At 46.3% G+C, this 24161-nt stretch overlaps 3 protein-coding genes and 2 non-coding genes across 5 annotated transcripts; 3 read left to right on the top strand and 2 right to left on the bottom strand.

Annotated features, from left to right (window-relative positions):
* Positions 1-807: 807 nt before the first annotated feature.
* LOC109774099 (putative F-box protein PP2-B12) lies at positions 808-3082 on the top strand. Its single transcript, XM_040393064.3, has 3 exons — positions 808-1277; positions 1367-1479; positions 2381-3082. Exons 1-3 carry the CDS (start codon positions 957-959, stop codon positions 2886-2888), a joined length of 942 nt encoding a protein of 313 aa, XP_040248998.1. The 5' UTR covers positions 808-956; the 3' UTR covers positions 2889-3082.
* A 5524-nt stretch (positions 3083-8606) lies between these two features.
* On the top strand, positions 8607-11213 carry LOC109774096 (putative F-box protein PP2-B12). The gene is made up of 3 exons (XM_045230149.2): positions 8607-9080; positions 9166-9284; positions 10428-11213. The coding sequence occupies exons 1-3, from the start codon at positions 8805-8807 to the stop codon at positions 10957-10959; spliced, it is 927 nt and encodes a 308-aa protein (XP_045086084.1). The 5' UTR covers positions 8607-8804; the 3' UTR covers positions 10960-11213.
* Positions 11214-11879: 666 nt separating this feature from the next.
* On the bottom strand, positions 11880-11970 carry TRNAM-CAU (transfer RNA methionine (anticodon CAU)). Its single transcript is given in 2 exon segments — positions 11880-11915; positions 11933-11970. It is a non-coding gene; the product is annotated as a tRNA-Met (tRNA).
* An 87-nt stretch (positions 11971-12057) lies between these two features.
* TRNAM-CAU (transfer RNA methionine (anticodon CAU)) lies at positions 12058-12194 on the bottom strand. The gene is made up of 2 exons: positions 12157-12194; positions 12058-12093 (listed from the first exon to the last, which is right to left on the bottom strand). It is a non-coding gene; the product is annotated as a tRNA-Met (tRNA).
* Positions 12195-17234: 5040 nt separating this feature from the next.
* Positions 17235-22770, top strand: LOC109774100 (glutathione reductase, cytosolic). The gene is made up of 16 exons (XM_020332818.4): positions 17235-17687; positions 17813-17877; positions 17968-18037; positions 18282-18353; positions 18450-18653; positions 18982-19055; positions 19155-19238; positions 20072-20159; positions 20249-20330; positions 20764-20837; positions 21262-21369; positions 21486-21550; positions 21841-21954; positions 22078-22177; positions 22287-22340; positions 22438-22770. The coding sequence occupies exons 1-16, from the start codon at positions 17547-17549 to the stop codon at positions 22531-22533; spliced, it is 1491 nt and encodes a 496-aa protein (XP_020188407.1). The 5' UTR covers positions 17235-17546; the 3' UTR covers positions 22534-22770.
* The last annotated feature ends 1391 nt before the right edge of the window (positions 22771-24161 follow it).

The following is a 24161-nucleotide window of genomic DNA, read 5'->3' as shown; positions in this document are numbered from 1 at the left end:
GATTAATTGCACACATAATATAAATATTGCTATTGACGCCTATAACGAGTTAAACGAGCTAGCTCTCGAGTTACACGAGGTGAGCCGAGTTTGACTCTAAACTCGTTATGTTAACGAGCTGACGCGTTATCGTAATGAGCTGTAACGAATCGACTAGAATTCCACCCCTTCGCAGAGACCGACGGTTGGTTGGAGCTGGCTGACAAATTTCATAACGACGGAGACTTGGACGGCGATGTGGGCACTGGAGAGAATATCACATGGAAACCAAGTTTCGGCGGAAACCAATGGAAACCACGTGAAATGACGTTTTAAAGTTTCAGAAAAGAAGTTTCACAAGAAATAAAAAAAATATGGGTTGTTAAAAGTGTGACGTTCTATTAGCATGTGAAATTCTGAGCTCTAAACAATATTTCACTAATGAGGTATGAAAAGACAAAATCATCATTGGTTAGTGTCCGATCAATATTCATGGCTGAATTTGTTCTTTCAGAGCTCGTGAACAGTAATGTGTTTGCACTTGGAATTTTGCATGGCAATACAATATCACGCTCTTATAACATCATGTATTATTTTCAGGTTTTTCTCAAAACTTTCAAACATGGTTTTCATATTATTATTATTTTTAAAAACTTGATTTTCATGTGATATTCTCTCGTCGTCTCGTGTACGTTGCGTTGACTTAAGACAAACCACACGTACGTATGCGAAGAGAGTCTTCACCACGTAGTGCCGCCCACGAGGCCACCGCAAGCGGCCCTCCTCCAACTGTCGTCCCCCACCTGCCGTCTGTTGCTTCGCCCCAAAATATTAATCCACATTCAACCCGCCGCTCCGACGTGCTCCGTCGCTAAACCTCCGGCCGCATTCTGCACACCCACACCCGAACACACAAAAGAATCAAATCCGTGGCGAACCAATCGCAACTCCCTCGCACTCTCCTCCTCCGACGACGAATGTCGGACCAGAGGACACCGGCCGGCCGGCGGGCGGAGGAGCCAATGGAGGGCGCGTGCGAGATCGCGCGCCTGCCGGAGGAGCTCCTCTCGGCGGCGCTGGCCCGCACGACCCCGCGCGACGCCTGCCGCGCAGCCGCCGTCTCCCCGGCCTTCCGCGCCGCGGCGGGCTCCGACGCCGTCTGGGCAGCCTTCCTGCCCCCCGGCGGCCTCCCGCCGCTCGCCGACGGGGAGCCACAGGGCCCCGCCCTGCCCTCCTCCAAGAAGGAGCTCTTCCTCCGCCTCTCCGCCGGCCCCGCCCTCCTCCAGGACAAGCTCATGGTACGTGCCTGCACGCCATCCCCCAAACTCCTCCAACAGATTCATCCTCGGCCGATCGCTGACCAACTTGGTTGTCCGCGCGCCCGCAGAGCGTGTGGCTGGACAGGGAGACCGGCGCCAAGTGCTACATGCTGTCCGCCAGGAAGCTGTCCATCGTGTGGGTGGACACGCACTGGGCCTGGATCCCACTCGAGGACTCCAGGTCCGTTCGCTCTTCCTTTCCATATCCATAGACTTTTATATAGCTTGTGTGTCTGAACGTTGCTGCCTGGTGATGCCTTTCTTAACTAGGAGTAATTGCAATTGCATTTGATTTTACTGTGTCGTTGCTTCGTGGTGGCACCATTTCGATTGCAATTAATCTGACCATGTTAATTCGCGCAGCCTGCAGCAGTGTAGTAACTGGTAAGATGGTCCTGTGAAGTGTGAACCAAAACCCAGGAAGGGGATTTCGGCATAGTTCCTGGGTAGCAAGTTTTAGAATAAGCACAATGCTTGAAATCAGTTGAATTTTGGTGATCTTGAAACTGTTTCAAAGGGACCCAGTTTTGATGTCACTTTCATTTGGATGCCGGACTAATGCTCTACATTCCAAAGTCCCGGTTACTTCACACATAAGCGAAATTGGTGCTAGTTTTATATTCCTTACTTTCAAAAAAGCTAAGGGCCTTTTCAAATTTGTTTAAATATGAACTATAGGCAGCACATAGATCACACTTTGTGTAAAGGATGTGACTCCTTGTTTACACTAGAGTTCTTTGAGTATTCTGTGCTGTGAATGTTTCTGTGATATTATCTTGTTCTTATCTGACTGTTTCTATGCTGTTATCTTATCCTTACCTGCCTGCAATTGCATTTGATTTGATTTTGCCGTTGCATTGTGATCTAACTCGATTTCAATTCATTTCGGGGTTAATTGGTGCAATCCACAGCAGTGTAAGTTGTAGGATGGTAGATTAAATTACCCTGTGGATAAAAGCCCAGAATGGGGATTTCGACGTTGCTCCTGACTAGCAAATTTTGGAATAATACTTGAAATCGGTTTTTGTTGATCTTCAATGTCTTCGTCTTCTTGACAAGTTGTAACCATATGTTTGCGACAGGTTCTCCGAAGGTGCTGAACTCGTGGATGTTTGCTGGTTCGAGATCCACGGGAAGATACATAGCAAGATGCTCTCCCAAGACACAACCTATGCCGCCTACATGGTCTTCAAGATGGCCGATTATTACTACGGGCTGAATTTTCCTGCTCAGGAGGCATCGGTCAGTTCCGGAGCAACCAACTTGACCCGCGAGGTTTGCCTACAAGCTGGCGAGGCGGACGAGAACACGCATTACGACGAGGGCGACGACGATGAGTACGACGAGGAGGACGAGGACGTCGACGAGTACTATCGGTCGCTGACGAACCGGCGCATAGTTCACGAAGAGAATGTCACGCTCCCTCAGAGAAGAGCCGATGGGTGGATGGAGCTGGATCTGGGTGAGTTCCTCAACGAGGGGGGCGACGACGGCGAGGTGTCCATCAGCCTGACGGAGACCAAAAGTGGGAAGTGGAAGAGCGGCCTCATCATGCAGGGCATCGAGATCAGACGTAAGAAATCGGGCTGAGCGAGGCGCTCCCAGGATTCATTCCACTCGCCCGGGTCAAAGCAAATGAATAATAAGGAAAAGCATATCTTCTGTAATGTGTGTTTTTGAACACTTCTCCTTTTGCTGCTAATTCTGCGCACAACTTCTTGTACAGAACTACAGATGACTCATGAGTGACAGACTTTTGGTTTGTTATACGATAAATTGATTCAGACGTTGGTGGCGCTTTGGTTTAGCAGCTTTGCATCTGGTTAGGTTGAGATCCTTGTGTCTAGTGGCTGCTTGGCATCTGGTTATGTTGAGATCCTTGTGGCCTGTGGCTGCTTTGCATATGCTTCCTCTTGTCGGCAATGCACAAAAGGTTCTTTTGTGTATCTGCAGAGAGATAGATAAGGTGCCAAAATGCCATGCATTCTCACTCACATCTGGATGCCTTTTTTTCCTGAGAATATGCTAAAGGCATGCGTATCTGTAAGAATAGATGTTACATGTTAGAAAGTTCATGCACTGCTTTTTTCTGGAAAGATCAGGTGGTGTTGATAGCTTTCGTTCTTAATAAGAGTCAGGAAAGATCTTTGTAACAGAATCTCGTGTCACTCACTCTTCTTTGCCCTGGCTGCGAGCATCTAGCTTTCTTCTTCGGCCTTCTGTGAATGATGAAGATTAGAAGAAGATAAAATTGGATTCAAAAAGAAGCACAAGCCTTTTGAGGGTAAAAGTATGTGAAGGAAAGGAACATAAAATTGATTGATTCAAATGAACAAGGCTTGCCAAGGAGTTGGCATGTGAGGAAATTTTATGTGAAAGAAATGAGAGTGCCTGTAGGAAACGGTTTTCTACAAAATCGCATCAGAAGTCGCTCAACTCCCGGGTGTTACCTGAATGGAAATCCGCGGCAAGCTACAAGGCTAGACTTCTCTTGCATCCATAGTTACATAGAGGGTGAGGCTGGTGGCATTGTGCATCCGAAATTCAGCGTGGAAAGTAATAACAGGTTAGGGAAACTCCAATATAGATCATCAAATCGGACACACGAAATGTCCATGGACGCGTTCGCGGACATCGGATAGTGGGGGCGGCCATTCAACCCTATGCATCAAATGGTCGCCTTTTTTTTGCTATGTCCGAAGCACTAAAAATAATTATATAAATAGCACAATTCATCAAAATAGCATGCAAGTATTCGAGTACACTAGTTTAAATATATATATTATATTTGTTATGACCGGATGTTCAACAAGTTATTCAAATTCATCGATCCCAAATTCAACCATATTTGAGTCACTATCCATAGACGACGGCATTCATCCAGGCGGTATGCACCTTGAGCTTCATCCAACAATGCATCAATGTGAAGGATTTGCCCTCCGCTGTTTGGTACAACTAGTAAACGTGAACGTGAAACGCACGTCTTGACAAATATTAATTTTAATAACCACTATAAATGCTAATAACTACGTTATATAATTGGGTGTTGTACATTTTCGCTAAATTTTTAAATATTTTGTTAACTGCAATAACAGTCAAGCACACAATATTGAGGTAGTACTATCTAAAATATATCACACACTAAAATATTACAAATATCTTTCAACACAACATTTTTTTGTTTGAAACAAATGCTTCAATAAATATTTTCAACCATTGTTTAGATCATACATAGTGTTGTGGAAACCCTGCCGGTGCAAGGTTCAAATCATCAAATATCATCAAGTCCAACACATGGATAAAATCGGGTAGCCCATTGGTAGCTGCAAGGTGGACCACCAGATTCCTCTACATGCTTCTTTAGATCCAGAGTCAATCAAAAAGAGAAGTCTTCCGCTGTACATGTAATAGGGCAGTGTAATAGGACAGAAATGTCAACAGTTTACAAATGGGGATAACAATCATATTTAGAATACGTCAATAAAAATTTACAAATGGGCAGTGTAATAGGGCAGTGTAATAGGACAGAAATGCTTATTTGGGATTGATTTAGCACCAGAGAAATTGATTTAACATGATGGGTGGACATTACTATAAACTTAAAATCAATAAGTAGCAAGAGTGCAATCCAAATATCTTTAGAATACGTCACTGAAAATTGCAACTACCTATAACCAATTTATAAAACATGTCAATAAAAATTTGCATGGCTTGCAAGATGTCCTGTATAAGCAGTGCAATCTCTCGTTCCATGACCAGAAAATAAGACTGTCGTATGACAGGATTAAGGTAATAAATGGCATAAATTACTTTGTTAACCATATGGCACAAGGCATACAACAGCATACCTGGTTGACTGTTCGGCCCTTTTCAATACATTGTCAGTGTGCTCCAACGAAATAATTGTTTGTTCTTAAGCTCTGCAGATGTACCTCTTCTGTAGCACTCAAGAGAATAAGTTAAAATTAACAGATGAAACGAATATACAGGTAAATAAGCGAGCAGGTGAAAATAAACTATGTACTATAAGCAAGTAAACCAATAAGCAAAACAGAGGGAGAACATCTCTATAATCTTCCCATGAACCTAATGGAATATTTTAAGACTAGTCTCCCTCTTCGTTCATTCAAAAATAAAAATTACTTGCCCTTGGGTTCTAGTTTGGGAGTTGCAAAGAAAATAAGAACACATGTTACATCAAGTTTTCAAATTCAGATAAAGATCAGGTGGTGGTGGACGAATACCAGTAGTAAGATTTATAAGCTGGGGGAAAGGCGGCACGTATTCGCAATCTCCTCGGACCGTCACGCTAGGCAACTACATATTCGAAAAGATCAAGCTTGACCATACTTTTTAATTAATGATCAAAACCATCCATGCCTCGCAATGTTTATTAATTTCACATAATCATTATTTAAATGCCACACACACACCGTCCATACAAAAGGAGGTGGGAAATAAAATAAAGTATGTACTGAACCTTGCAAAATTCAAAAAATCATACTCGGATTGGTACAACAACACATCAAACTATTCCCATGTATTTTTTTGTTTGCTAAAAGACTCGAAATATCCTAGATCTGATGCTTGTACAAGTTCAGTTAAAAAATGGTTTGACAAGTGTGCACACTGAAGGTATTTTGACTGCCTAGATTAACAAAAAAATTGGGCGATTTCGCAACAACTCACTATAGTACTCCCTCTGTTTCAAATTACTCGTCGTGGTAGTAATTTGGAATGGAGGGAGTACCAAATACCAGCTCACCGTAGTAGTATACAACAAAAAAATAGTACAAGGACAGAACAGTTGATGGAAGTAGAAATACTATGTAGTACGTCAACTAAAACAGCTGTGAAATAGTTTCATTCGTTTCCACCAAGATCTATTCATATCTGGTTAGCTAACACACAAAATCAAGAAATGTGATGGATAAGGGGGACATCATCTTGGCATGTTCCAAGTTTGGGGGCGCCCAAATTCCATGGGGACACATATGAGGTTTGTATAGTATAGAAAAGGAAGCACCTGCTGGCCTCCATATCAGCCAACTACACAGTGATGACTTGGTTGGCAGCAAGTTGCGTGCTGCTGCATGTAGCTGGATCTGAATTACCTACGTGGAATCAAGATATCTCAGAACTTTATCTTGACGATGACCTCTTGGGCGCAGTCTTTGCACCAGCTTCCCTCCCCCCACTCTGTTCGAACGTCGACGCCCGATGTGCAACCTCGCCGTGGCAGCCAAACCATCCCGGCGGCCGCAATGTCTTCTTCACAATATCGTATAGGACCTCTCCAGCACCATGTCTTCCTCCAATCCCTTTTCCTCCGCCCCCCTGGTCGCTTGTCCACACCTCATCGCCTGCTGCACGACACTTCATCCGCAGCCCTCCATCTCGCGCTCCAGTGTCGCTGTTGTACCTGCAATTCCGCGGGGGTAAGGTTCGGATCATGGGGAAGTAGAGGATTTGAGGGCGGCGGCGCGTGGGGAATCCCTAGCATGGTTGTTCGCTCGGGGGAGGCAGAAGAGGACCGCCCTCACATCCGTCAACGGGCAGAGGGCGACCAGCGGCGAGCGGCTCCCGTGGCGAAGGGCGGCTCGGCGGCTAACGGCTGCGGGAGTTTGCGGGGGGCGGCGATATGCGCGGTAGGAGGATGTGCGGGCTATGCAATAACATGATCATCAAGTTACAACATTGAGTGTTATTCAATTAATTGGCCATCATGTTGAGCAACAAGAGCAAAACCTACAATCTCCATGATTCACGCACCCGGTGGCCACCTTCTTTCCACCCGTGCAATCGCACCGCAATACTTCATGACGGAGTTTGAGATAGTTTACCACAAATGAGATAGAGACTTCACATTATGATCATAGATCATATGCAAGTTGTAGGAAGCGGAGTGATTTTGCTCATGAAACCAAGAATGCATATTTTGCCAAAAAAACGCGCCCCCTTGCTTCATGCCAACAAAGTCCGCACTACTGACCAACCGAATACTTTGCCGGGCGTGGTGTCCACCATGGACGGTGTTGACAGGGGCGGAGGATACCTGGCTATGGACGAGTATGGGGGTGATCAATGGTGTCGTAGTTCAAGGCGGACAGGCACGTGGGTGGGGCAGCGAACGTTCAACAAGGCATGTGCGACAGCCGAGGTGGTAGAGCTACGATGTTCAAATGGAATAGCGCGGATATAAAGCAAGGGGGAGGGACGGGGTGAGGGTAAAGGGGTCCAAAAGAGAGGATTTGGGTAGGCCGAGGTGTCGGAGGCCTACGTGGCAGAGGTCCGGACTCCCTCAAACCTTCCACGAGTGGTGACCGGTTTGTGGGATTCTGAAAGCCCGAACGCGTCCACAGACGTTTGAGGCACCACGCTGGATGGAAAAAAATGTTCCAAATGTTAAGATGGTTTGATGATCCCCGTTGAAGTTGCCCTTATATTGTATGGTTTTTCTCCTTATCAACGGCAATGCGGTTCTTCCCTGGTGGCCCAGAGCTAGGGATGGAATTTTAACTCGAAAATCACAAGATAAAGGAGTAGCTCGTGACTCGGCTCAACTCAATTTTGGTGACTAATTTTAACCAACTCGAAAATCACAAGATTGGTGGAGAAATGTATGTCTCTGTAAATATATTTTCGTAGATTAATTGCATACCTAATATCAATATTGCTATTGACGCCTATAATGAGTTAAACAAGCTACCTCTCGAGTTACACGAGTCGAGCCGAATTTGACTCTGAACTCGTTAAAAGAGACCACCGGTTGGTTGGAGATGGCTGACAAATTTTACAACCACGGAGAGTTGGACGGCGACGTGGACGCTGGAGAGAATACCACGTTGGAACCAAGTTTCGACGGAAACCAATGAAAACCACATAAAAATGATGTTTTAAAGTTTCAAAAAGGAAGTTTCAAAAGAAATAAAAAAAATATGGGATGTTAAAAGTATGACGTTGTACTAGCATGTGAAATACTCAGCTTTAAACACATTATCATTAGTGCGATATGAAAAGACCAAAATCATCATTGAACAGTGTCTGATGGTAAACACCACCGTTCATTGCTGAATTTGTTCTTTCAAAGCTCGTAAATGGTAATATGTTTGAAATTGAAATTTTGCATGACAATAGAACATGGCCCTCTTAGCATCATTGCATTGTTTTCAGATTTTTTTTCTTCAAAACATTCAAACATGGTATTTACAAAGTTTTCTTTAAAAAAAACTTGATTTTCATGTGATATTCTCTGGTCTCGTGTACGTTGCGTTGACCTAGACGAGCCAAACGTATGCGAAGAGAGTCTTCGCCACGTAGTGCCAAATTAATCCCAAATTAGTCCACAATCAAACCGCTGCTTCTCCGTCGTGCTTCGTCGCTAAGCCTCCGGCCGCGTTCTCCACACCCACACCCGAACAAATCCGTGGGGACTGCGATCCCCAAACCAGTCGCAACTCTCGGACCAGAAGACACCGGCCGGCCGGCGGACGGACGGAGGAACCCATGGAGGAGGCCTGCGAGATCGCGCGCCTGCCGGAGGAGCTCCTGTCGGCGGCGCTGGCCCGCACGACCCCGCGCGACGCCTGCCGCGCAGCCGCCGTCTCCCCGGCCTTCCGCGCCGCGGCCGACTCCGACGACGTCTGGGCCGGCTTCCTGCCCCCCGGCGGCCTCCCGCCGCTCGCCGACGGGGAGCCGCCGGCCCCCGCCCTGCCCTCGTCCAAGAAGGAGCTCTTCCTCCGCCTCTCCGCCGGCCCCGCCCTCCTCCAGGACAAGCTCGTGGTACGTACCTGCACGCTGACCCCAATCCCCCTAGGTTCCTCGGCCGATCGCTAATCAAAATTGGTGGTCGTGCGCGCGCCCGCAGAGCGTGTGGCTGGACAGGGAGACCGGCGCCAAGTGCTACATGCTGTCCGCCAGGAACCTGTTCATCGTGTGGGGGAACACGCCGGAGTACTGGACCTGGATCCCACTCGAGGACTCTAGGTTCGTTCGCTCTTCCATATCCATACATCCATATAGCTTGTGTGTCTGAATCTGAATGTTGCTGCCTGGTGATGGCACTCTTATCTAATTGCAATTGCATTCGATTTGATTGTGCTGTTGCTTCGCGGTCGCACCATTTCGATTGCAATTAATTTGACCAGGTTAATTCCTGCAACCTGCAACAGTGTAACTGGTAGGATGGTCCTGTCAACCAAAACCCGAAACCCAGAAATGGGATTTCGGCATAGTTCCCGGGTAGTAGCAAGTTTTAGAACAAGCACAATGCTTGAAATCAGTTTTTGGTCATCTTGAAACTGTTTGAAACGGACTAGGTTGAAGTCAGATTCATAGGGATACCGGAACAATGCTCTACATTCCAAAGTCCTGGTTACTTCACACATAAGCGAGCTTGGTGCTAGTTTTATATTCCTTACTTTCAAAAGCCAAGGGCATTTTCAACTTTGTATATATCAACTATATAGGCAGCACATAGATCACACTTTGTGTAAAGGATGTGACTCGATGTATCTTGTTCACGCTAGAGTTCTTTATGTATTTTGCGCTGTGAATGTTTCTGTGCTGTTATCTTGTTCTTATCAGACCGTTTCTATGCTGTTATCTTATTCTTATCTGGCTGCAATTGCATTCGATTTGATTTTTCTGTTGCACTGTGGTCTCACTCAGATTGCAATTCATTTTGGGGTTAATTGGTGCAATCCGCAGCAATGTAAGTTGTAGGATGGAAGACTAAACTACCCTGTGGATGAAAACCCAGAATGGGGATTTCGACATGGTTCCTAACTAGCAAATTTTGGAATAATGCTTGAAATCGGTTTCCGATGATCCTTCATTTATTTGAAAGAGGTTAAGTCGCAGTCAGTTCTCAGTTTGAAATCAGAGTACAGCCGTACATGATAAGTCCTTGTTGCTTCACACATAAGCATTTGCTTTTATTTTCATTACTTTCAAAAGCAAAGCGCATGCCCTTTACAACTATAGTCATAAATGACACTTTGCAGAAAGAATACAACTCTACGGTGTACCTTGTTCACTGTAGACTTTTGAGTATTCAGTTTCAGTTCAACTCATGTTGTTGATTGGTTTTCGTCTTCTTTACAAGTTGTAACCATATGTTCGCGACAGGTTCTCCGAAGGTGCTGAACTCGTGAATGTTTGCTGGTTCGAGATCCATGGGAAGATACATGGCAAGATGCTCTCCCAAGGCACAACCTATGCAGCCTACATGGTCTTCAAGATGGACGAAAATTCCTATGGGCTGAATTTTCCTGTCCAGGAGGCATCGGTCAGTTCCGGAGCAACCAACTTGACCCGCAAGGTTTGCCTACAAGCTGACGACGGGGACGAGGACGAGTACGAGTACGTGGAGGAGGAGGATGAGGAGGACGATGAGGAGGAGGAGGAGGATGAGGATGAGGACGACGACGACGAGTACTATCGGGCGCTGACGGACCGGCGCGTAGTATCTCACAAAGAGAATGTCACGTTCCCTCAGAAAAGAGCCGACGGGTGGCTGGAGCTGGAGCTGGGCGAGTTCTTGGACGAGGGGGGCGACGACGGCGAGGTGTCCATCAGCCTGACGGAGACCAAAAGTGGGAGGTGGAAGAGCGGCCTCATCGTGCAGGGCATCGAGATCAGACATAAGAAATCAGGCTGAGCGAGGCGCTCCCAGGATTCATTCAACCCGCCCGGGTCAAAAGTAAATGAATAACGAAAAGCATGTCTTCTGTAATGTGTGTGTTTTTGAACACTTATCCTTTTGCTGCAAATTCTGCGCGCAACTTCTTGTACAGACTATGCTGCGCAGATGAGTTATGAGTGACAGACATTTGGTTTGGAAAGTGTAACTGGAGGCAGTGGCTGCCGTTGTAGGCCTTTGGTTTAGCAGCTTTGCAGCATCTGGTTATGTGAGATCCTTGTGTCTAGTGGCTACTTGGCATCTGGTTACGCTGTTGAGATCCTTGTGGCTTGTGGCTGCGTTGTGCTTTGCATATGCTTCCTCTTGTCGGCAATGCACAAAAGGTTCTTTTGTACGTCTGTACAGAGATAGATAAGGTGCCAAAATGCCATACCTTTCCACTCACATCTGGATGCCTTTTTTTTCTGAGAATATGCTAAAGGCTTGCGTATCTGTAAGAATAGATGTTACATGTTAGAAAGGTCATGCACTGCTTTCCCGCAAAAAAAAAAAAGGGGGTCATGCACTGCTCTTCTGGGAAAGATCAGGTGGTGTTGATAGCTTTCATTCTTTGGCAAGAGCCAGGAAAGACCTTTGTAATACAGAATCTCCTGTCACTCTCTTCTTTGCCCTGGCTGCGAGCATTTAGTTCTTCTATTTTCCTGCGGCCGACTGTGAATATTAGAAGAAGATAAAACGGAAATTGGATTTAAAAGAAGAACAAGCCTTTGAGGAAAAACCATGTCAAGGAAAGGGGAGTTCCTGCAGGAAGATGGTTTCTATTTCTTCTGGCCGACAGTGTGAAGATTAGAAGAACATAAAATTGATGTTTCAACTGAAGTGAAGAAAAGAAAAGTTGCAGAAAGGCAAAAAAAAAAAGGAAAAAAGGAAAAAAGGAATGGGGTGAGAGAGGCTCGAACTCTCGACCTCAGGATCACTCGCATGTTTTAGCTATGAGACCTACGCGCTAGCCAACTGCGCCACCACCCCTTTGCTGTAGGGTGAATGATTAAGACCATTGTTGTTATATGGACAGAAAGACAGATAGGGAAGTAAAAGGGGAGGGAAAAAAGGAATTGGGGCGAGAGAGGCTCGAACTCTCGACCTCAGGATTACTCACTAGCTCTGAGATCTTTATCCATAGGTGCGCTGGCCCCAGGATCTCTTCAATGCAGCTATGAGACCTACGCGCTAGCCAACTGCGCCACCGCCCCATCGTTGTTCACCGCCCATCTCCAACCTCCTTTATCTCACCCAACCAGCACTCCACCATCCATCTTCCCAGACGAACGAGCTTGTGTTGCCGCACAGAACTGGGCCGCAGCACGGCAAGGTGGAGCAAACACCAGCGGTACAAGATTGTTCTGTGTGTGTGTGTGTGTGTTGGTGCATCGAGTGATCGATCGGGCGACATGCCCACATGGGTCCATCGCTCATCCGTCTCCACTTCTCGAGCCTGCCTCCACCAACCACCTTGTCTGAAAACAAGAGAGGCGAAAAAAATGCGTTTTTGTGTAGCCGGGTAGACGTCTAGATTCACTGAACACGGCGGCGAACACGCGGAGCAGCCTGCGTCTCGCAGCCATTTTGGTGACATGCTTTTTCTTGGAAAAGTGTGTGCAAGTCTACGCGTGTAGTCAAAAAAAAAAAAAAACTAGTAACACGCACAAGAAAAGTGGCTTGCAAAAAATACTACAGGCCTTTTCAATTCTACAACATACTCCCTCTGTCTCAAAATAAGTGACTCAACTTTGTACTGACTAGAATTTGATGTGCAGAAACCATAGACTTACAATAGAATTACTCGCAAAAAAAATACTTACAATAGAATTATTTCAATGTTGTTGTGGGTGTGGATTGAGACATGGCACAACAACTTGATTATATTTTAGTCAGCCACGTTCCCTTCCCTTGAGAAAAGCCTCGGGTTCCTCTGTCTTCTGCCAATCCGCCTCGTCTCCGGTGGCCTTAGCGTCAGGCGGCGCGGTGGATCCCGGCCCTTGCCGGCGGGAGGGCTCTGTTTTCAGATGTTCCTTCAAGTTTTGTTAGGATTTGTGTCCTGCTCGAGAAGATAAGACGGCGGCGACTCCCTAAAGACGGAATAATGTTCTCCCCGTCTAGTCCCCGTCTGAGTGGTGTATCTAGCATCATCGATGGGCGTGTGGAGGTGTGTCTCTGGCGGATCTGTCTTTGTTGGATTTTCTCGGATCTGTTCGTACTTTGTATACGTTCATGTGTCTTTATGTTGGATCCTTCCGATTTACCCGACTCTTAATCGGTGACGGTTGATGTTCTACTGCGCTGGTGCTATGGGGCCTTAGGACGATGACTTCTCAATTGTCTACTACAACAAGTTTTGTCCGGCTCCGGCGAGGGAGGAGCCGTGACGACGGGCGCCTTTCGGCTCGCTTCAGTGTTTATAGTCATCGCTAGGTGGTCTACGGATCTGGATGTAGTTTTTATTTTTATTTTGTGAGAAAATTACCGATCTATTCATCTTCAATCATGGCAGTACAACGAATACCAGAAATAATAGAAATTGGATGTAGTTTTTACTATTTTGAGGGTTCGTTGTACTGCCATGATTGAAGATGAATAGATAGACAATTTTCTCGAAAAAACTTGATTATATGTTTTCTTCCGCAAAAATAATAATTGATTATATGTTTCCTCAACTGGCCAACCTCCTTCCTTTAGTCATTAACGTGATTCAAGATGACGATAAAAAACAACAAATCATGCCAATTGAAATATATGGTTTTGGAGAAGTTTGAGCGTGTCTTTCTTTGTGCGGGATCTGACAAGATTTCCGATGGTCAATGCAAGGTGAGCTTGATGCTGGTCTATAGGGCGGGGAAGTACGGAGGCTTGTGGATTTTGGACGTGCGGGCGCTCCGATTGCCTTGGCCATGGTCCGAATGGAGGGAGCTTGATCGGGCCTAGGTTCTATTATGGACGCCTTGCAACAAGGTGGAATGGACCTCTTCTACGCCGCTATGTTGGGCGATGGCCGGATCACCAAGTTTTGGAACTCGTCGTGGCTTCTTGCAGACAAGGCTAAGGCTAGCGATGATGTGCCCCTGATTTCTGACATCTCCACTGGCACGAGCCTCATCGCGCGGGACGCTTTGCATGACTTTGCTGGCGTGCTCGGGAAGATTGACATGGCTCGCTGCCTCTCAATCAACCAATTTCATGCCCTTTGGGCAAGTCTGGAACAAGTGTAGCTTCGTGATGACATCGCCGACGACATTGTTTGGAAACTGACCGTTAGTGAACACCTACGAGGCTCATTTCCATGGGACGACCGACACCGTCATGGTGCTGGCAGTTTGGGGGCAATTGGGCACCTCCCAAGTGCAAATACTTCGCTTGGCCCGTCCTCAAGAATACAATTTGGAAGGCTACCTGTTTGGAGAGAAGAGGGTGGTTCAACTGCGGTTTATGTCAGCTTTGCAAGAGCGGTCCTGAGTGGGTGGTCCTTGCTCCATATGCGGAAACCTCATGGAAATTCATAGTGCCCCTTCAATGCAGGTTCTTTTCATGGCTTGTGGCAAGGAATAGATGCTGAACATTGGATCGCTTGGTGAGCCGTGGCCTACCACACCAAGCATAGTGTCCACTTTGTGATCAGCATCAGGAGACCATCAACCATATTCTCCCCTCCTTCGTCCTGGTGAGGACAGTTTGTACAACGGTCATCACCGCCCCTGGTCATCCGGTGTGGATACCCACTACTAGCAGCTCCATTGTTGAATGGTGCAATGCATGCCATCGTAACATGGACGCCAAAGATGTGAGAACTTTGTTAGCGCTTGACTTGTGGACACCGTGGAAGCATAGAAATGCCGTGGTCTTTGATGGGGCTACTCCACCGGCAATTGTGATGATACGACAAATTGAGGCGGAAGGAAGAGCATGGAAGATGGCCGGACTCATTAGAGGCAACTATGATGGACTCTTTGATGTGAACAGTAGCTAGCATAGCTTCTATGGATGTTTATGGGTGCGTCTACCGCGTTTTAAAACCTTGTGAACCTTGTAAACCTATGAAGTGCATTCGTGAAGGGTAGATCAATCCATGATAACTTCATGCTCGTGCAATGCACGGCCCGTCGCCTTCACGCACTCAAAGAGGAAGCAGTAATGCTAAAGCTTGATATCTCCAAAGCATTCGATTCGGTTCATTGGCCCTTTCTCTTAGAAGTGCTGCGGACCATGGGTTTTGGCCCTAGATGGCTCGTGTGGGTTTGCGGACTGTTGTCCACATCATCCACGAGGATTATGGTGAATGGCGCCCTGGGACGACCAATCTTCAACAACAAGGGTTTGAGGCAAGGCGCCCCCCCCCCTCTCTGATGCTCTTCATTCTAGTCATGGAACCGCTGCAACGAATTTTTGAGCTGGCCACCTCACGTGGAATTCTAGCCCCGCTAGCAAGAAGAGGGATGAAGCATCGCCTTTCGATGTTCGCTGACGACGTCATGATTTTTCTCAAGCCATTCGACCAAGACTTACAGGCGTGTGCGGCACTTCTTCAGATTTTTGGTGATGCTTCTGGACTGCATGTCAACCTCAACAAAAAGCGCGGCTTTCCCAATCCGCTGCACGCCAGCCACCTGGGAGAGAGTGACTACGACAATTCGATGCCCGATTGGTATCTTTCCTTGCAAGTACCTAGGATTGCCACTCACCATCCGCAAGCAATCTGTAGTTCAGCTTTCGGGACTCGTGGACCAGCTGGCCGCGGCCTTGCCAAGATGGAAGGCAGCCACCATGCCAAAAAGTGGGCGCCTCCTCCCAGTGAAAGCTGTCCTGTGCGCGATCCCGCTCCACGCCATGCTTGCGCTGGACATTCCACAAAAAATGATCGCAGCGATGAACAAAGTCTGTAGGGGCTTCCTATGGTACGCCAAGGCTGAAGCAAGTGGTGGAAAGTGTGCTGTCGCTTGGGAGACAATTTGCACACCTATGTGGGCAGGAGGCCTCGGAATCCCGAACCTTGGCTGGCTAAATACGGCAATGCAGTCGAGGTGGCCATGGCTACAAAGATCGGACCCAACCAGGCCATGGGCGGAATTCAACATCTCGGTACCAAAGGAATCATGGCAACTGTATAGAGCCGCTTCCATGTCGAAAATCGGAAACGGGCGGAACACGTTATTTTGGGAAGACAGATGGCTGCAGGGACAACGGATTCAGGAGCTTGCGCCAAACTTATATAGCCGAGTCAGGCGCAAGGTGCGCGCCACGCGAACAGTACATCAAGCACTCGAAGAGAATGCATGGGCTACAGACTTAGGGCCTGACCTTGACCAAAACTTGCTTCGGGACTACTTCACTCTCTGGAATGCGGTCTCCGGGGAAGTTCTTCATGAGGGCCAGGAAGATACTATCACTTGGGCTTGGGAGCAAGACGGCCGACACTCGACCAAATCAGCTTACGCAGCGAAGTTCTGGGGCCGAGAGGTGGCCCCAACAGCAACTTTCACGTGGAAGTCCAAAGCCCCCCTACAATGTCGCTTCTTCGCTTGGCTAGCCCTACGAAACAGGTGCTGGACTTCAGACCGCCTGGCCCGGAGGGGCCTTGATCACCAGGAGGCGTGCCCGTACTGCGATCAGGGAGAGGAAACGATAAACCATCTCCTCATGGATTGCGTGTTCACGTGGCAGGTTTGGACGACGGTTTGCGGTGCCCTAGGCAAGGCTGACTGGGTGCCGGCGAGGGGCGAGAGGCTTCAGGATTGGTGCCACAGCAAGACAGGCATAGGACATGCCGGGAAGGATGCCAGAGCGTTAGTGATCCTGGTTCTATGGGAGGTTTGGAAACACCGGAACGCGATTGTATTCGATGGGGTCCAGCCATCCCTGCAACTTGTAATCAGTAGGATAGAAGCCGAAGGGAGGATGTGGAAGCAGGCCGGCCTCATCAAAGGGGACGTAGCCCCCTTCCTGGGTGCGTTATTCGTGTGGGCTAACGCGAGTAGGTAGATTTGCGCGTGTATCGGTGGAGTTGGGTTTGCATATTTGTAACTCCAACGTGGAGGGGCTCTTCCCCCTTGTTTCCCCCCTTTAATAGATAGTACGCACGCTCGTGCGTATTCGAGAAAAAAAAGAGTTTTTTTTAATATGTATGGTTGTTTTTTCAAAATGCAGTCGTGGTTCTTCACTTGACCGCCCGCCTGAACACGTCACCTCCACAGGAGATCCAAGAGGATGGCTATGTCACTGCTGATGCCTCTCTCCTGAGACTTGTCACTGCTGATGTAAACACGCGCGATTAGGCACTCGGTTCAGAAGTTGAGATGCTAGTTTGGCTAATATAAGTGGTGTCTGATGCTCTGAAAATTGTAAAGTCTCGTGGAGCCGTGGAGGACCGGTGGCGAGCGACGCGAAGTGGGTCGGCTCCACGTCTCCCATCAGGAAACGAATTTAAGCCGGAGGGGACAAGTTTCCAATCCGTCCATCCTCTAATCCCGTAGCAGCCAGCGTAGCCGCCCCCACCTGCTCTCCTCTGCTCCGGGATCAATCTACCCCGGCCGTCGACCTAGGGTTTTGTGCAGGCCATGGCGCGGAAGATGCTCAAGGACGGGGAGGCGCCCGTCGTCGCCGACGACGGCGGGAGCTACGACTACGACCTCTTCGTCATCGGCGCCGGCAGCGGCGGCGTCCGCGGCTCCCGCACCGCCGCCGGCTTCGGGGCCAAGGTCTGCGCCCCCCTCCGCCTGCTTGTTTCCCCTCCCCACCCCCCAACGTCCTGCGGTTTGTCAGGAAATTGGAACTATTGAGCGGAGATTCGGTTGGTTGAAATTCTGAGGTGATTTTCGTGCAGGTTGCGATCTGCGAGCTCCCGTTCCACCCCATCAGCTCCGAGTGGCTGGGAGGCCACGGCGGAACGTAAGCACAATCCCGATTACTTCCCTTCTCTGCACTTATGTTGCTGGAATTACCTTCTGAATCTATCTACGCGTGCTCGCTGCATTTTAGGTGCGTGATACGTGGCTGCGTCCCGAAGAAGATACTCGTCTACGGGGCATCTTTCCGGGGGGAATTCGATGTAAGTGGCCTTATGCAAGCTAGCTGTTGTTGTCCTGTCAAGTAGGAGTATTATGTTAAAAAATAAACATTATTCCTTCCCGGTTGACCAAACTGTCAGACTGTTGCTTGCTGCACAACCTCCACCCTTAAGCTGTACCCAACTATTGTAAATCCTATACTTCTTTTATTCTACAGCTTGTAATCTGCATTGGGAGCAGTGTTCTGGTGTGCTCATTTTCATAACCCGTGTGTTACGAGTGCAGGACGCCAAGCAATTCGGGTGGGAGATCAACGGGGACATCAACTACAACTGGAAAAAGTTGCTGGAAAACAAGGTCAGGCACATACACCTTGGCTTAGCACATTCATTGTTCATACTAGGCACTAGTATAGGTGCCTGTGACCCATGATCATGATTCTTTGTCCTGCAGACTCAAGAGATTGTGAGATTAAATGGAGTGTACAAGAGAATCCTTGGTGGTTCTGGTGTGACCATGATTGAAGGGGCAGGAAGTATAGTTGATGCTCATACTGTCGAAGTCACCCAACCAGACGGTTCAAAGCAAAGGCACACGACCAAGCACATATTGATTGCAACTGGTAGCCGGGCAACTCTGGTCAACATTCCTGGAAAGGTTTGGGAAGTTCCCCTTGAGAAATTTTTATGTTACTTGTATTACTGGGTGATGTTAGTGCTAACATGTTTCCTTAGCTCCTTGGGTGTTCCTCTGCCCGTGTCTGCTTTCAGAATGTTTTAGTTTTCTCCCATGTGAATGTGATTTACTCATTGTGATTCTATTGCCTTAGTGCTTCACATGAATAACTCTTTCAGTTTGGAACACACTTAGTTAGTCATCTTTCACCTGCCTTTGGGTTATTAAGGAAGCAAAGTATTACATTTCACTGTTTTCTGTATTCCTCTTGATCATTCTGACCTACACCAATGGGGATATTCAATTACAGGAGCTGGCTATTACTTCAGATGAGGCTTTAAGTTTGGAGGAGCTACCGAAACGCGCCGTGATTCTTGGTGGCGGGTATGTTTCTAGATTTATGTGATACATTCTGACATACTGTTATTATTTTTATTACCAATTCTTCCTAACCAACTTTTTTCCTCTGGCGCGTCATTGCAGATATATTGCTGTTGAATTTGCTTCAATCTGGAAAGGGTTGGGTGCTGAAGTAGATCTATTTTATAGGAAAGAGCTTCCTCTAAGGTATGTAGGTGCTGTCAACACGGAGACTGCACAAAATTTCTGGTCATTTACCCAAATTATATACTGCACAATTCAGAAGCATTTTCATGTAGTTTGTGCGGTTGGAGATGTCGTGTCACACTATCATGTGCTTGAAGTTGCTAGTATCCATTTTTTCTTACCGAAGCGTCACTTATTTTCTTCTGGTGCTCTGCCTAGTTTCCTTGACCATCATGATGTTCCACTCTGCAAATGAAAGTAAAACTCCACCCAAGCAATATATTTGTGTGGTTTTGCATTATACTGAAAAGCGGATGGTGTGATTTTTAGCTTTTCCAAAGTAGTGACTGACATTGTTCAAAAAGTTTGAAGCCTGTTATGTGCACGACTGCATTAGACAATACCTAAATATAAAAGATAATTGTTTAAATAGGAAAGAGATAAGATTCGAGTTAGAGATCGGATTGGTATCATTTAAGTTGTTACTTAAGGGTCAAGTAGTCCTCCTATCCTATATAAGGGACAACATATGTACCCATAATCAGTGGCAATAAGAGAACAGCTTATCAATCTATTATCTCCCTTATTCATCATCCGAAGCCTATGTTCTACCCGCCAATCCCCTCCAGCGTGACGTTTGGACTTCTTCATGCCAGTGGTTGCCCAGGTTGTTGCAGACTCTAGTAGAGCCTGACCCTTTACCCTAATCAGAATTTGACAACAAGTCCGCGTAAAAAGGAAATTCTGTCATTGGCATTTAGCATTTTAAATTTCTATGTATTTCACATTGTGGAATTCTCTAAAAATTAGTATCCGACTGAAAGGTGAATGTAACATTACACTGCCACTTGCAGAGGTTTTGATGATGAGATGAGAACAGTTGTTGCAAGTAACCTTGAGGGAAGGGGAATCAGATTGCATCCGGGGACCAATTTGACTGAGGTGATTTATGCTAAATTTATGAAGTTCAGTTTGCATTCCTCGTGTTCAGGCTGGAGTTTGTTTTGACCAATTTCATTCATGTTAACCAGTTGAGTAAAACGGCCGATGGCATTAAAGTTGTGACAGATAAAGGGGATGAGCTCATTGCAGATGTTGTTCTTTTTGCTACAGGTAATTACCATGTTTTGTTTGTTTGTTTTGAGACTAAGTTTATCTGTTCCATTTAAGCATTGTTCACATCATGCAATCAATAAAGGGACAACCCGACACCTCCTGGTTACTTGTGTCTGTAGAGCAAAAAATTATACTGTATTCTGAAACTTGTACTGATTTATATTTTAAAAAGATACCTATCCACTTATTTGTTTGTCACGTATTAATCTGTTGTGGTTGGATGTGGAAGAATCAGACACTACTGGTTTCCTTGCTCTGTTTAGAATGTACTCCCTCTGTCCCATAATAGAAGAACGTTTTCCAAGCTAAAACAGTTTGAAAAACGTTCTTATATTATGGGACGGAGGGAGTAATATTTATCGTAAATTTTATTTTGCATTGAATATGCAAGTTCAGAATTATTCTTATGCCTGGTTTTTAACTTGTGCAGGTCGTGCGCCGAACTCCAATAGGCTGAACTTGGAAGCTGTTGGTGTTGAGGTTGATCAAATAGGAGCCATCAAGGTCTATCTTCTTTCTTTATTCGAAATTTACTTCTCATATTTCTGTTTCTGCCCTGACAAACCCACTTGTGAACTCGGGTCTGTGTCCATATTATGCACTGGGCTTGCCATTAATTTCTGCATTGTATACTCTTGGCAATCTGAAACGATATTTACTTCTCATATTTCTCTCTCTACCCTGACAAACCCACCTGTGAACTTGGGTCTGTGTCCGTATTCTGCACTTCAGTTATGCTATTAATTTATGCATTGTGTGCTTCAGGCATTCTGAATAATACGATTTGTTAATTTTGACTTCACGTCTGTTTAGGTTGATTGGGTCTGTGTCCATATTATGCACTGGATTTGCTATTAATTTCTGGATAGTATATACTTTTGGCATCCTGAATAATATAGTTGTTAATTTTGGCATCATGTCTGTTTAGGTTGATGAATACTCCCGTACATCAGTTCCAAGTATATGGGCCGTGGGTGATGTAACAAATCGGATTAACCTAACACCTGTTGCTCTGATGGAGGCTACTTGCTTCGCTGTAAGTGATAACTGTTGTTTGTAATCCCTTCGCAGTAACTTGTTCTGGTCGTTCTGCTTGTAGTCTTTGTTTTTTAAATCAGCACTATTTATTCTTCCCTATCTTTTTCGTTGCAGAAAACTGTGTTTGGTGGCCAGATAGTTAAGCCTGATTATAAAGATGTACCTTGTGCTGTTTTCTGGTAAGTAGTTACCTTAATTTAGTTGAAATTACTTAGTTTATACTTAGGTTTAGCAATTAGTTTCAAGCTTTTCTCTGAGAAACATGTGGTTCCGAACTTTGTTCGTGTCACTACAGTGAGAGAGTAGAATGACAGGATAGCTCCTTTTGTGTCAATGAAACGTGCTGTCATTTACCCCTGAAAACCTCTGCTAGACTACCACTAGCTTCTGTGTTTTCTGAAATGTGCTACTTTATTGCACTATCATCCCCTCAGTGTTATAGTGTGAGAATATGTTTTTGTCAAATTAGCATCCCACCACTATCTGTCGTCGGTCTGAGCGAACAAGAGGCTTTGGCGGAAACCAAGAATGATCTTCTTATTTACACATCAAGTTTCAACCCAATGAAGAACAGCATATCCAAGTAAGCATCTCAGTGTTTTCACTGGTTTGTGCACCACTGCACTCTATCAACATTCTGTTTGATACTAAGTTCCTTGTTCTCGTGGGGAAGGTTTCTGATTTTGCATTTGTTCTTATCTTAAAGACGCGTGGAGAAGTCTACCATGAAACTGGTGGTTGATGCTGAGACCGATAAGGTACTTGGTGCAGCCATGTGTGGACCAGATGCAGCTGAAATTATGCAGGTATAAGCATTTGTGGAATTCCCGTGCTCTTTTTATTAAGATGATTTTTTTTTGCTGTTATCCATTCGATGTATTCTATACCTGAGCTTGTAAACGACACAAAATGCAGGGCATTGCTGTTGCGCTCAAGGCTGGAGCTACCAAGGCGACCTTCGACAGCACCGTAAGTTGAAAGAGATTGCCACCACATTACGACAGAGTTTCGGGTCTCATTGTTTTTTCAGGTTATAACAATGGTACCACGTTGGCTGGCTTTGCAGGTCGGGATCCACCCTTCTGCCGCGGAGGAGTTTGTGACGATGCGGACCTTGACCAGGCGCGTGAGCCCGCCATCCAAGCCGAAGACGAACTTGTAAGCAAGATCCCTGCAATGTTTTGGACCAAAATTATACCGGTGTGGCGAAGGGAACTGTGTACACGTAGATGCTTGTTTCAGTTCGTTAGCTCTGCGCTTGGCATTTGACCTGAAAGGGTGATACGGTGTATTTGATGGTAGAAATAAGTTTGTGTGGAACAGTTTGTACAGAAATCGTGGGTATTGTCATGATTTCCAACCCAAATAAGCCCTTGAAGTTGAAATACTTCCCCATTTAGCCTGCATGTCATGCCAGTACCTTTTTTTGAGGGGTATGTCATGGCAGTCCCTGAATATTATAGGCTGCTCATGTGCCTTCAGGTTCCTGTCTCCAAGTTTTTTTTTTGAGAAACTGTCTCCAAGTTTTGCTGTTTGTTCAAGTTGGCTCTGTCTGGGCCTTGGCCTGCAGGCCTGGGCCGTACAAAGCTGCTGAGGTAGATAGATACAACCCACAGGCCAGCAGTTGCTCAAAAAAAGTTGCTCAATAAAAAAACCCGCAGGCAGCATGATGAGGTCCTGTTTAGAAAGAATGGCGGGTACTAAAAGGAAGTTGACATGAACGAAAGAGTTAATTCTAAAAAAAAAGAGAATGAAAAGTGACAGTCCAATTTCTCTGCGAGGCCGCTCCAGTGCCTGCCAGGGTCACATATCCACACCAGCCATCCATCCAATCCTGTGCCATCAGCACTGCTGCTACTAGTGCAAGTTTTGCTATTCGGGTAGAAAATGTACAGATTTTCGCACCCCCTTGTTCCACACAAGGCTTACTATTAGTTCATGGAAATGGTCCTCAGTAGGAGTAGTAGTAGCACCGCAATAGTCCCTCGTGTTTTCTCGCTGTCCCTCTCCCTGTACGTATATGCATAAAAGTAGACCAAAACCTTCTTGCTGGGCACAAATTCTTAGGCTGGTCATAGTGGGAAGTAACTTAGACTAGTAACATGTCTATGTTACTACCTCTATAGTGCATAGTACTCCCTTCGTCCGAAAATACTTGTCATCAAAGTGAATAAAAGGGGATGTATCTAGATGTATTTTAGTTCTAGATACACCCCTTTTCGTCTATTTTGATGACAAGTATTTTCGAACGGAGGGAGTATCATAGATTAGTATGATAGGTGGTCTCATTTATTGCCATGCATGACACATAGTAGCACCACATTTATTATGTTACGGTATCTACCTATGTTACTATAACCATCTCTCTCTTCTTTAATTGCCTGCCACATAAGAATGTTTGCGAGTTTCAACTACATGATACTACTTATGTTACCCCCATTATGGCCAGCCTTACTCTACAACCGATTACTCTACAACCGACCGATCATTGGTGCCGCCTTCAATTCCACCTGCAACGGAGCAGAAGATTACCTTGAGCGGCAGCGGCAGCAGCATTGCAGAGTCATGCTGACCTCGGGTCGGCTCGGCTCTCCCGGCTGCGACCGAGGCTGCGCATCAATGCGCGCCTGCCTGCCTCTGCCTCTGCCCCAGTGCATGCCGGAGCCACACCGCCCAATCCCGCTCCTCCGCCTCACCGCCCGAGCCCATCAACCGGGGAAAATATCAGGTGCTAGTTTAGGTGCTCCAAGAGCTTCTCGGCCATTGGATCTGAAATCCAACGGTCATCTA

Source organism: Aegilops tauschii, chromosome 6, assembly GCF_002575655.3.
Source record: "Aegilops tauschii subsp. strangulata cultivar AL8/78 chromosome 6, Aet v6.0, whole genome shotgun sequence".
Lineage (NCBI taxonomy): Eukaryota > Viridiplantae > Streptophyta > Magnoliopsida > Poales > Poaceae > Aegilops > Aegilops tauschii.
The sequence above is the reverse complement of the archived record's forward strand: the minus strand, read 5'-3'. Positions and strand labels throughout refer to the sequence as shown.

Excerpts from the sequence above, each read along its gene's own strand:
- LOC109774099 (XM_040393064.3), top strand. The coding sequence starts at position 957 with ATGTCGGACCAGAGGACACCGGCCGGCCGGCGGGCGGAGGAGCCAATG. Across the intron at positions 1,278-1,366 it reads TCCTCCAGGACAAGCTCATG|AGCGTGTGGCTGGACAGGGA; the intron begins GTACGTGCCTGC and ends GCGCGCCCGCAG. Across the intron at positions 1,480-2,380 it reads ATCCCACTCGAGGACTCCAG|GTTCTCCGAAGGTGCTGAAC; the intron begins GTCCGTTCGCTC and ends TGTTTGCGACAG.
- LOC109774096 (XM_045230149.2), top strand. The coding sequence starts at position 8,805 with ATGGAGGAGGCCTGCGAGATCGCGCGCCTGCCGGAGGAGCTCCTGTCG. Across the intron at positions 9,081-9,165 it reads TCCTCCAGGACAAGCTCGTG|AGCGTGTGGCTGGACAGGGA; the intron begins GTACGTACCTGC and ends GCGCGCCCGCAG. Across the intron at positions 9,285-10,427 it reads ATCCCACTCGAGGACTCTAG|GTTCTCCGAAGGTGCTGAAC; the intron begins GTTCGTTCGCTC and ends TGTTCGCGACAG.
- LOC109774100 (XM_020332818.4), top strand. The coding sequence starts at position 17,547 with ATGGCGCGGAAGATGCTCAAGGACGGGGAGGCGCCCGTCGTCGCCGAC. Across the intron at positions 18,654-18,981 it reads TGGTCAACATTCCTGGAAAG|GAGCTGGCTATTACTTCAGA; the intron begins GTTTGGGAAGTT and ends ATTCAATTACAG. Across the intron at positions 20,838-21,261 it reads ATCAAATAGGAGCCATCAAG|GTTGATGAATACTCCCGTAC; the intron begins GTCTATCTTCTT and ends ATGTCTGTTTAG.